Below are 12252 nucleotides of genomic sequence, written 5' to 3'. Positions count from 1 at the left end.
AGTTTTATCCTCAATACACGGTCTTTTCAAGCAATACATTTTAACAAACTTGAACGACAATTCCATGTCAATTTACAAATATCTTTCAATTATGCGGTCAGAAATTAAAAGTTTAATCGAGAAATTTCAAGAAAATGTTAAAAATATGAAGGGCTATCTCTCTTTGGAATGTGAATACGAACGAACTTTAGTGAATGGTGAACCGCAAACATGTCTAATGTATTTTACTATCAAAGCAGACGAAATCTTTGACGTAAACGACTTTATTACTAAGCAATTTAATAAATTAACACATCGAGAACAAACGAATAATCCAAATAAAGGTTCCGGATGGACATTTAAAAGTTGTAAACAACTAGTTTTGAGCCTTAACAAACACGAAATGATGAATGCAGGATCATACATCGATTTACCAAAGAATATTAAAGATAAAAAAGCTTGTATAAATATAAAAAATAGAGATGATTTTTGCTTTATTTACTCAATAAGATGTGCTATTGAAAAACCAGAAAGAGACTGTGAACGTGTAAAGCAATACGAAAAATTTGTGAATGACGAAATATTTTCAGGTTTTGAGTATCCAATGTCTCTGAAAGATATACAAATATTTGAAAAACGAAGCTACAATTCCAAGTATAAGTATCCAACAATGTCTATCAATGTCTACAGTTTTGATGAAAATATTAACATTGTTCCGTTACAAATTTCTGAAAAATATGACGCTGAAACAAACATTGATTTATTGTATGTTAAACAAGATGATAAATCTCATTATGTTTTGATAACCGATTTAAATAAGCTTGTTTCTTCGCAGTTGTCTAAACATAAAGAAAGAAAATTTTTGTGTAGAAGATCGTGGGTTTAGAATAAAAGGGTTCTAACTGACATTTTTTCATAAAATGAGGTTTTGGTGTAATAAGGTTCTAACTGACAAACTGAATGTATTCTAAACATCTGTTTTGGTTTATGTCAGCTGATAATTTAATAATAAGCAAAATAAGATAGTTCTAACTGCAACTTACAACCATATTGGTCCCAAAAACAAATAGTTTTAGTTCAATAAGGTTCCATTTGCAGATGGAACCATGTTATTTAAATGAATTATCTTTTTCAATGCAGTAAGGTTCTATCAGCTGATGTAAAAGCCTGATTCAATGTATTAAGGTTATTTTGCTTGCGGTTTTCCTAGAAACTGTAATATTATTTATTGGGATGTTTTATAACTAATATGAGTTCCATAAACGATAGTGAAATATTAGAGGCACTAGATGATAGTGAAGATCAGTGTGCTCCAAGAAATCAGAGTTTCACTTCTGACAGGTAAGAAATCTAACCTAAAATAACCCATACTGATGTTTTGCTCTAAACCATTAACATAGATAAAACAACATTAAAACTGGTAAATGGCTATATACCAGAATCCAAATTGAATGCTAAATTTGTGTATTTTATTCAAATAGCTATGATTTTATCAATCAAAATTTCTATTAAAGTCTATAGTGTTTTCATTTGGTTATAATTCCATTAGTTTTATTCATGTATGTTCTGAATTTTTTCTTTGATTTTAGCAATGCTGGTTCAGAGAGCAATCTTGATCAATGTGTAAACAACAACTATGTTCCTACAAAGGGTGATCCCAATGAACAAGGAGATGACATCCAAGATGAACAAGTAGAAGAATATCCCACTGAATGTGTAAACATACTAGATCCAAGTAACTCAGAAATGTAAGTCGTGTTAATATAGGATTTCAATAATTTTCATGAAATTACACAAACAGTCCAAATTCAGTACAAATTAATTATTAACTCCTATTGAGATAACCAATAACTACCTAAATATAGATAGGCTATTTGTAAAGAATAAGTACGTATTTGCATTTTCATGTTCTACGCAATAACCTACCTACCTAGGTTGTATTTATAATCTACCTAATCTAATCTGTGTTCTTTATTCCAGTAATTATGGTGCACACAATAACCTTGAGCAATATATGGAGGACATCCATGAAGAAACCGCAGAGGATAACCATGACATCATAGAGGACAATCATGATGAAATCACAGACAACAACCATGATGAAACCACAAAGGATAATTACTATGACCAACTGGCTGAGGACAACCATGATCAACTCGCTGAGGACAGTCATGACCAACTCGCTGAGGACAACCATGATAGGCAACTTTTTAGTGATGAAGGGAACATTTTTATAGTCATAACAGCAAATCAAAACTGTGACGAAGTGCAAGAAGACTTTTTAAATGTACTAGATGGAACTGTAGTTACAATTATTGAAGAAGATACACAAAGCATTAATGAAGGTGATTTTGTCACAGAACTTTCTTCTAATGAATCAGTACAAACTTTGGTATTTACTCCGGACAAGTCTCCTCACCCTACTCCTGAGGACGAACAAATTCAACAGACAATCACTGAAGGCACTCCAGATGATATTGACAGCTTGCCTGTCCAGAAGAAGCCTAGGAAAAGATTACAAACTCCAGATAACTGGAAAATAAACCAAAGGAAAAGAAAACACCAGGCAGGGGAAGAATATATCAATCAAAAAGGTAAACTAATTCATAAGAAAGAAATTAAAACAAAAAAAGACTGCCTAAACAATTGCAAATTCTTTTGCAATAAGAAGATTACTTGCGATGAAAGACAGGCAGTATTTAAGGCTTTTTATACTTTAAAGACGCAAAATGAGAAGTACATGTTCTTAAAAAATCTTACTGAAAGATCGCTAACAGCCAGAAAACAAAATAAAGGTGTTGAAAACTCTGTATCAAGACGTCAGTTTTCTTTTCGATACTATTTTAATATTAACAATGAAAGAATCCAGGTTTGTAAAACCTTCTTTTTAAGCACTTTAAGCATTTCTCAGAAACCAATTTATAATGTCCATCTTAAGAAAGACCCTGAGACTGACCTACCAAAAAATGACCAAAGAGGACATAACAAAAGTACTGTGATTCCTGCTTACGCTAAAAATGATGTCAGGATACATATAAAATCCTTCCCAGTTGTGGAATCACATTACTGCAGAAAGAATTCCTCTAAACAGTATTTAGACAGTTCATTAAATATTTCTAAGATGTATTCTCTTTTTGTTGAAAAACATCCTGATACTATTATTAAAGAGAGTATGTATAGGAGAATATTCTTAACAGAATTTAACATGGATTTCCATTTTCCAAAAAGTGATCGCTGTGACACGTGTGAAGAGCACAAGGTGAGTCTTAAAGAGAAGTTGCCTGCAGATTCAGAAAAATACCAACTTCATGTAGCAGAGAAAAATGCTATGCGAGAAGCAAGACATAAAGATCGTGAAAACTCTGATGCTACTGTATTAAGTTTTGACTTACAAAATGTAATTACTTGCCCAAGAGCTGAGATTAGCAGTTTTTTTTACTTTAGTAAATTAAATGTTTACAACTTAACTGCCCATTTGAAAACAAAAAATGGTAAGAAAGTTTACTGTGCTCTGTGGACAGAGGTAACAGGTGGTCGTACAGGCAATGATATTGCCAGCGCTGTATATAAAATTGTGAAGAAAGTTTTGCTAGATTTTCCAGAAACCGACAACTTGATAACTTGGAGTGACTCATGTGTTTCCTCAAAACAGAAATCAAATGATGACGGGGGCTATGATGCTGATTCTTAAAAACAATCCTCAACTCACATCGATTACAATGAATTATTCAACACCTGGTCATGGAGCTGTCCAAGAAGTAGACAACATTCACAGCCACATCGAAAAAGCGTTTAGTGGTACTGAGTTTTTCTCGCCTGTAAGTCTGATGAGAATTTTGAAAATTGTTAACCGGAAAAATCCTTATGTTGTTTTGCAGATGACAGAAAATGACTTTTTGGACTTTACAGCATCCAGTAAAGAGCTCAATATGAAACTGATACCCTTTACACTTATAAGTTCACTAAAACTATCCCAAGTCTTTGGATTGGTTGAGTATAATGAATTACATGGGCAAGAAATGAAGCATGTCAACATTAAACCAACTATGAGAACATCAAAAAGAAGAAAGACTTCAGAAAGATTAACAGAATATATAAGCTATGAAGAACCTGGAACAGTACAAGGCATTATAAAGCTGAAGCCAGAAAAGAAGAGGGATTTAAAAAGAATGGAAAGATTTATGCCTATAGTAGATAGGGAGTATTATCAAGTAATTCTTAATGCTCACTAAACATTGTGTTGAAAACTCTCTTAGAAATATCATATTTTTATTTACTGTTTTCACAATCCAGGTGTGATAGACATAGCACTTAAGTTAATTAGTGCAGTTTTGTAAATTTTTTATACCGACATTGTTAATAATAAAATTAACTATACTAATTGTAGTTTTTGTTTATTTTGTTTACCTATTCAAATATGATGCTCTGGTGTTATAAGATTAGAAATTAATCTTATGACTGAAAGGTGGAAAAAATAATATTGTGATTTCATTTAATTTAATAGAGTTCTAAGTGGTACATTGAACTGTCTTACATTAAATGATTGCTTATATTTTAGATTAATATAGTTCTAACTAGTAAATAGAACTTTTTTAAATAAGCACATAAAAAAAGTTAAATAAAATAGTTTCTAACTACCTCTTGGAACCTTTTTATGTTATATTATTAAAATATTAAAAATAATAAGGTTCTAACTGAACACAAAAGTTTAATTTTTTAAAAGAACTTTAATCATTTACCACTAACTAATTGAATAATTCAAACTTTTAGATGATATAGCATTTAAAAAATCTACAAGCAAGTTATTTGAGCCTGAAACAATTTCAAACCGATATGTCAAATCTTTGATGCTCCCTCCTGAAAATTTTAGGATTGTGCACTTAGTACCCTTTTATTCTAAACCCACGAGATGTTTAAGCCATTTTTACAAATCTGGAGATTTAACAGATCACTTAGAAATTTGTAAAAATCATGAAGTTTGTAAGCCAATTATGCCATTTCCAGGTCAAACAACTAAATTTACTAATTATCAAAAGAAATTTAACCATCCGTACGTAATTTATATGGACTTTGAGAGCATATTAGAAAAAATTCCGACATGCAAGAAACAATCCACAAAGATCGACTACAACCAAGATTCAGAGGCACATTCCTTATGGTTTTACTCTATATTTAGTGTCGAATGTGACCAATCGCATGTACAAACCGATATGTTATCGTGCCAAAAATGAAGAAGATTTGAAAAACGTCCCGACAAAATTGTTTGAAGAACTCAATAAATTATCGAAATACATAGCAAAAAAATATAATTCTAAGAACATGAAACCTATGAAATTGACAGAAGAAGAAGAAATTTCGTATCAAAATTCAAACGTTTGTCATATCTGTGAATGGTCTGCTTATGATGTTGGGTCAATTCAGTATGGTTTTTACTCCTGATAGTTGGAAAGATAAGAGTTATAATAAAGTGAGAGATCATTGTCATTTAACCGGCAAGTTTCGAGGCGCAGCTCATGCATGTTGCAATCTAAATTTGAAATTTCCTCAGAATATTCCCGTTTTCTGCCACAATATGTCAAATTACGATACTCATTTGTACATAAAAGAATTGGCTAAACAATATGGAAATGTTGATTTGATTGCAAACACCGATGAAAAATATATAAATTATTCTGTAAAATTCTGGATATGGCTATGAATTCGAAGGTGATAAGCCAAGAAAATTCATCAAGTTTTCGTTTGTAGACACGTTCAGATTCATGGCCTCGTCTATAGAAAAGTTAGCTAAAAATCTAAAGAGAGAAGACTTCAAACATACAAATCATTTTATACAGGATGGACTGAATGAGATAATAGATAGACAACCAAATGACGACGACGAGATTTTTAAAATTCTATCTGGAAAAGGAATATTTCCCTATGAATTTATCGACAGTATTGAAAAACTTGATTACACAGAAGAATTGAGAATTCAAGATTTCTATTCACTTTTGACAGACGAGAGCATATCTGAGAAAGATTTTCAACACTACTTAAATGTTTGGAACAAATTAAAAGAGAAAAATCTAGGAAATTACTCTGATCTCTATAACATTCAAGATGTTCTATTGCTCGCTGATATCTTTGAAAATTTCAGAAACATTTGCCTTAATTGTTATAAACTCGATCCGGCACACTATCTAACAGCTCCCAGTCTCGCATGGGATGCTATGTTAAAATTAACGAAGATAGAATTACAATTAATTAGTGATTATAATATGTATTTGATGATCGAAAAAGGCATTCGCGGGGGCATTTCTCAGTGTATTAAACGATATGTAAAAGCAAATAACAAATATTTGAAAGATTTCGATAAGACAAAGCCCGAAAACTATTTGTTATACGTTGATGCTAATAACCTTTATGGGTATGGCCTAATGCAAAAACTGCCGTTTAGTGATATCAAGTGGATGGATCCAAAAACTTACACAACTGAAGAATGGAAAGAAACAATTTTGGAACTCACTGGCGACGAAGATTATGGCTATATTCTCGAAGTTGATCTTGGATATCCAACGAATTTACACGAACATCACAAGGATTTACCTCTTGCTCCAGAACATTTTAAAAACAAACTTTGCACAACTCTACTGGATAAAACTGAATACGTTGTTCATTCGAGAAATTTGAAGTTCTATTTGGAACAAGGTATGATTTTGAAACATGTGAATAGAGTTATTGCATTCGATCAGAAGCCTTTTATGAAAGAGTACATTGATTTTAATACTAATATGAGGACCAAAGCTACAAGTGACTTTGAGAAGGATTTTTATAAGCTGATGAAACAACTCAGTTTTTGGAAAAAGTATGGAAAATGTGCGAAATAGATGCGATATTAGACTAGGAAATGAAGAATTTTCAATGAAACAGGCCAAGAAAAACGAACTTCAAAAGCTTCACTATCTTTGACGACAACTGTATAGCGAGTCACATGTACAAACAAAAGGTTAAATTTAACAAACCGATTTACATAGGATTTTCAGTTCTCGACCTCTCAAAATTGCTAATGTACGAGTTTTATTACAACAAATTAAAGAAGTTTGATCCAGATTTGAATCTGTGTTACATGGATACAGACAGTTATTTTCTAGAATTGAAACGAGATCCTTTTAAAATTATTAAAGAAAATATAGATGACTTTGATACAAGTGATTATCCAAAAGATCATGAATGTTTCACTACTAAAAATAAGAAGGTAATAGGGAAATTCAAAGATGAGTTAAATAGCGAAGTTTTAGAAGAATTTTGTGGTTTAAGGTCTAAGATGTACTCGTACAAATATCTAGATAAAAACCCAGTTAGGTGTAAAGGAATTAAGAGAAGCGTTGTAAATAAAACAATAAATATCGAAAACTTGAAGAGATGTTTGTTCGAAGATAAAGAAGAATTTAGGGAGATGACTGTAATAAAAAGCTATAAACATGAGTTGTACACTGTTACTATAAACAAGTTAGCACTAAACGCTAAAGATGATAAGAGAATTGTCCTAGAAAATAAGATCGATACAGTACCGTATGGCTATAAAACAGATATATTAGATGAGTTAAATAAACTTGGAAACTTTGACATGTAAATGGAAGATGATTTGATTCACTGCCACAAATGCAAGAAAAAAACGAAAAATATAGATTCTAAAATCGTTCAAACTCAAAACGGATTGTATAGAATTGCAGCAAAATGTTCAAAATGTAAGACAAATAAGAGTAAATTTATAAAGAATCCAAATGAAAAAACAAGTAAAGAAAGAATCTAAGAATAAGGAAGAAATCGAGATTGAAGCTAGAGAAATTCATGCACCAGTACGAAAAAAAGTTTAAAAAGAGAAAAATTATAACTTTAGGAATTGACGATTTATGGGCAGCAGATTTAGTTATAATGTCTAACTATTCGGATAAAAATGATGGATTCAAGTATATGTTAAATGTTATTGATACTTTCTCAAAATATGCTTGGTCAAGAGCTATCAAAAGAAAAAACGGCAAGGATGTTTCAAAAGCTTTCGAAGATATAGTAAAAGATGCCATAAGGATCAATCACAAACCTCCTAACCTACTTCATACAGATAAAGGTTTAGAGTTTAAAAATAAAGAATTTAACGATGTTTTGAGGAAATACAACATTAAGATTTATCATACTGAAAACGAAGAGAAATCAAGTATTGTAGAGAGATATAACAGAACTCAAAATGAGAGAATGAAAGTAATTTTTGAGATTAATAAAAACTTTAAATGGATCGATATTCTTCAAGAAATCGTAAAGAAATATAACGATACTGTTCATAGCACAATCAAAATGAAGCCTAAAGACGTAGATAAAGATGCAGAAAAAGAGTTATTAGAGTCGGTTTTCAAGTATGTTCCACCTGAAATTCACACGAAAACTAAAATTTAAAGTCAATGATCATGTAAGAATTGTTAGTAAAAAACAAACATTTTCGAACAAATATAAGAACAATTGGTCAAGAGAAATCTTTGTGATTTATCAAATTAATAACACAGATCCTGTAACTTATAGTATAAAAGATTTAAATAATGAAGAAATAACCGGAAAGTTTTATGAATATGAATTGAAGAAGTCAAAACTGTAATATAAATTTTCTATATATAAATGGCGCATCAAAAGAAATGTACAAAGTGCAAAGAATTTAAAGATTTAAATGAATTTTATAAAGATAAAAATAGGAAAGATGGAATGCATTATAATTGCAAAGATTGTGAAAGGGAATATCATAAAGAATTATATGATAAAATAGAAAAATTAACTTTGGAAGATAAAGAATGTCTTAAATGTAAAGAAACTAAAAAAATTTCAGAGTTTAATAGTGATCACTATAGTAGAGATAAGAAAGACTCATATTGTAAAGATTGTGTAAAGAAGAATCTTCATAGATTATATTATGAAGATACTCAATGTGAATGTGGAAGAACTATAAAAATGGTTAAATAATTATCAAAAACATTTACAAACCAAATATCATAAGTTAAGAGTTTAACATTTTCATTGTGTAATAATTTTTTTCTATATAAATGGAGTCTCAAAAGAAATGTACAAAGTGTCAAGAAGAGAATAGAAAAGACTGTTATTGTAAGGAATTATACGTTAAAATGGACAAATTAACTTTAGAAGAAAAAAATTGTTACTTTTGTAAAGAAATTAAAAATATTTCTGAATTTAATAACTGGCAGTATAGTAAAGATAGAAAAGATGCTTTTTGCAAAGATTGTGCTAAAAAAATTTCAGCGAAAGTTATAAAAACGAAATGCCTTGTGAATATGAAAAAAAGATTTTACAATGGTTACCTAGTTATGCTAAACATTTACAAACAAAATATAATAAATCGAGAGTTTTTAGTAAAATTTAGAAACATTTTCATCGTGTAATTTAGATATTCTATAAATCAGTCGAGATTCTGCCATATTTGTAGTAAAATGATTTCCGTTGTATAAAATATTCAAAGATTCTTTCATTTGGTTGTAGAGATTTATACTATTTGGATCTCCTTGTCTTAATAAAATTTCCATTTCTGGGTAATCAATTTCAAGTTCTTTCAATCTTTTCGGTATTTCTCTCTTTTGAGCTCTGATAACGTAATAAGGATATTCCCACATGTGATTCTTCTTAATTAATACAAAAACATGGTGTTTTTTCTTAGCAAAATCTTTACAAACAAGGTCTGGTTTCATTAAGTCAATTTTTACACTTTGTTTTGCGATTATTTCCGTTTTTATTTCATCTTTAATTTGCAAGTGTTTAACTTCGTCCTCTAAATATTTAATCTTGTTTTCAAGTTTGTACACACCAAATTTACGAATACTTGGTAAAACTTCTTCTAAAACCCAATCTTGAAACATTTCTGCTATTTTCATTTTAGATTTCAAGATTAAAGAATATATGCCTGCTTCATTGATGAAAAACAGTGTTTTTTTGAAAGTTTGAAGGCGGGGGCGAATCACCCCTACCTTCAGAATGTATGTTTTCGAAGCTTTTTTTATATTTTTTTTTTTGACATGTTCTTTAATTGCTTTCTTCGTATCTTTATATTCTAACACCTCTGCAACATCTTTCGCCTTAAACCAAAATTCATTATTTTCGTCAACAAATGTTAAAATTTCTTTATTATTGAATTTGAGTAGATTCACAACTGACTCCATTTAGATAGAAAAAAAAATTTAACTAGTAATTTTTATTTTGAGAATAAAGCCCAGATTCATTGATAAAAACAGTGTCAGGATGAAGATTTTGAAAGGATCTATGGCATAGACTCTTGTAATTTATACATTCAAAAGTTGTTTTCTTGAAAATTTTGAAGGTAAGAACGATTCGTTCCCCCCTTGATTCATCATTCTTTCGACAATCTTAAATATATTGTTGTTTTACTCTCATTATTTAATAAATTTCCCTCAGAGTCTTGTATAGTTAGAACGATTTTTTGAATTCTTTTAATATTTTTTCTAATTGGAATATAATCGATTTCATTCGGTTTTTCACTGATTTTTGATCCATAAGCAACATTTGGGAAAAATGTGTACAAAATTTCAGATTCTTTGTGTAAATGTTCGGTATGATTTTCAAAACTAGGTTCAACGAGATTGCAGTGCACTTCAATTACATCGAACGGTCTAAATTTTGGCGTTTTTATTTCCTAAATATACCTGATTTGGCTCAATAGTTTCTTGAACAAACCCTAACAAATCTACAATAATTGCTGAAAACATTATTCTTACTGGTGATTTTATTTGAATTTTATTATAAAGATAATTTTTTTGCATTTCAAACTTGTTTTCGTCAAAGTTTAAAGATTTATCTGATTGTTTGAATGTTTTCAGATAATTTTTAAGGGAATTTTTTATTTGATCGAAAGTATAATATCCTTTGTTTAAACCATAGTATTTTGTTATGTTCTTCTCACTAAATCCTATACAATAAGGAGAACTTTCACTAATATTTATTACAAAATTGTCAGAATAAAAACCGCTTAAACCGATAAAATAATTTGATTCTTCCTCTAAGTGTATAGGATGTTCCAAGTTTAAAACTAATTTAGAGCTTTCTGAAGTCAACTTGAACAGCTTCATTTTCGCAAGCGTTGCTTCAAGATGAAAATCTTCTATTTAAATGGAGAAATTTTTAAAGCAAAAAGATCAGATAAAACTTCAAACGTTTGAAGAAAATAAGAAAGATCAACCAATCAGATTGTTAATTGTTGGTTCAAGTGGATGTGGAAAAACAACTTTATTATTGAATTTTATCTACAATAGGTTGATTCCTTATTCCAATTTGTATGTTTTTAGTAAATCTTTAGAACAAGACGCCTATAAAAAATTACAAGAAAGATTTGAAAATATTGAGAAGAACTTAAGTAAGAAAATATCATATTTTTATAATGCTTCTGAGGACATAGTTCCGTTAAGCGAATGTAAACCCAATTCGTTAATCGTTTTTGATGATTGTATTTTGGAAAATCAGGACGTTATTAAGGAATATTTCGTAATGTCTCGTCACAAAAACATATCTTGTATCTATCTTTCCCAATGCTTTTCAAAGGTTGATAAACAAGTTATTAGAAATAATTTGAATATGTTGTGTATTTTTAAGCAAGACGATCACTATTCGAGAAAGATTTACAACAATTATGTGGGATCTGATATGAGTTTTAACCACTTTAATGAATTGTGTGATAAAATTTGGAAAGAAGACTATGGATTTTTAACTATTAATCTAACTTTGAAGCCTAAAAATGGTAAATATTTGAATAAATTTTCCAATATAAACGTGTGATAATCTAGTTGTTTTCATGATTTTACGTTCACGTTTACGTTTCGTGTTCTCGTTTTTACGTTCCACGTTCCACGTTCACGTTCATGTTTCACGTTCATGTTTCACGTTCATGTTTCACGTTTTTACGTTCCACGTTCCACGTTCACGTTCCACGTTCACGTTCATGTTTCACGTTCATGTTTCACGTTCATGTTTCACGTTCGTGTTTACGTTTCACGTTCGTGTTTCACGTTCGTGTTTCACGTTCCACGTTCACGTTTTACGTTCCACGTTCACGTTTTTACGTTCCACGTTTCAAAATTTTCCTAAATAAATGGCGAACGTAACTTCAGAAGAAGCAAAAAAACTTGATCAAATAGAAAAGAAATTAATCAAAGAATTTAAAGAACAGATTCGAATTGATGAAAAAGAACAAGAATTTATTCAAAAAATTAATCAACCTGTAACATCTGCAAT

At 30.2% G+C, this 12252-nt stretch overlaps 1 protein-coding gene across 1 annotated transcript; it reads left to right on the top strand.

Moving 5' to 3' along the window:
* Nucleotides 1-1010: 1010 nt before the first annotated feature.
* On the top strand, nucleotides 1011-3670 carry LOC124371586. Its single transcript, XM_046829935.1, has 2 exons — nucleotides 1011-1727; nucleotides 1960-3670. The coding sequence occupies exons 1-2, from the start codon at nucleotides 1537-1539 to the stop codon at nucleotides 3668-3670; spliced, it is 1902 nt and encodes a 633-aa protein (XP_046685891.1). The 5' UTR covers nucleotides 1011-1536.
* The last annotated feature ends 8582 nt before the right edge of the window (nucleotides 3671-12252 follow it).

The sequence above is a fragment of the Homalodisca vitripennis genome, unplaced genomic scaffold (genome assembly GCF_021130785.1).
Source record: "Homalodisca vitripennis isolate AUS2020 unplaced genomic scaffold, UT_GWSS_2.1 ScUCBcl_1675;HRSCAF=5597, whole genome shotgun sequence".
NCBI classification, from domain to species: domain Eukaryota; kingdom Metazoa; phylum Arthropoda; class Insecta; order Hemiptera; family Cicadellidae; genus Homalodisca; species Homalodisca vitripennis.
This window is presented reverse-complemented; position numbering and strand designations above follow the sequence as displayed.

Excerpts from the sequence above, each read along its gene's own strand:
- LOC124371586 (XM_046829935.1), top strand. The coding sequence starts at position 1,537 with ATGTATGTTCTGAATTTTTTCTTTGATTTTAGCAATGCTGGTTCAGAG. Across the intron at positions 1,728-1,959 it reads GATCCAAGTAACTCAGAAAT|TAATTATGGTGCACACAATA; the intron begins GTAAGTCGTGTT and ends TCTTTATTCCAG.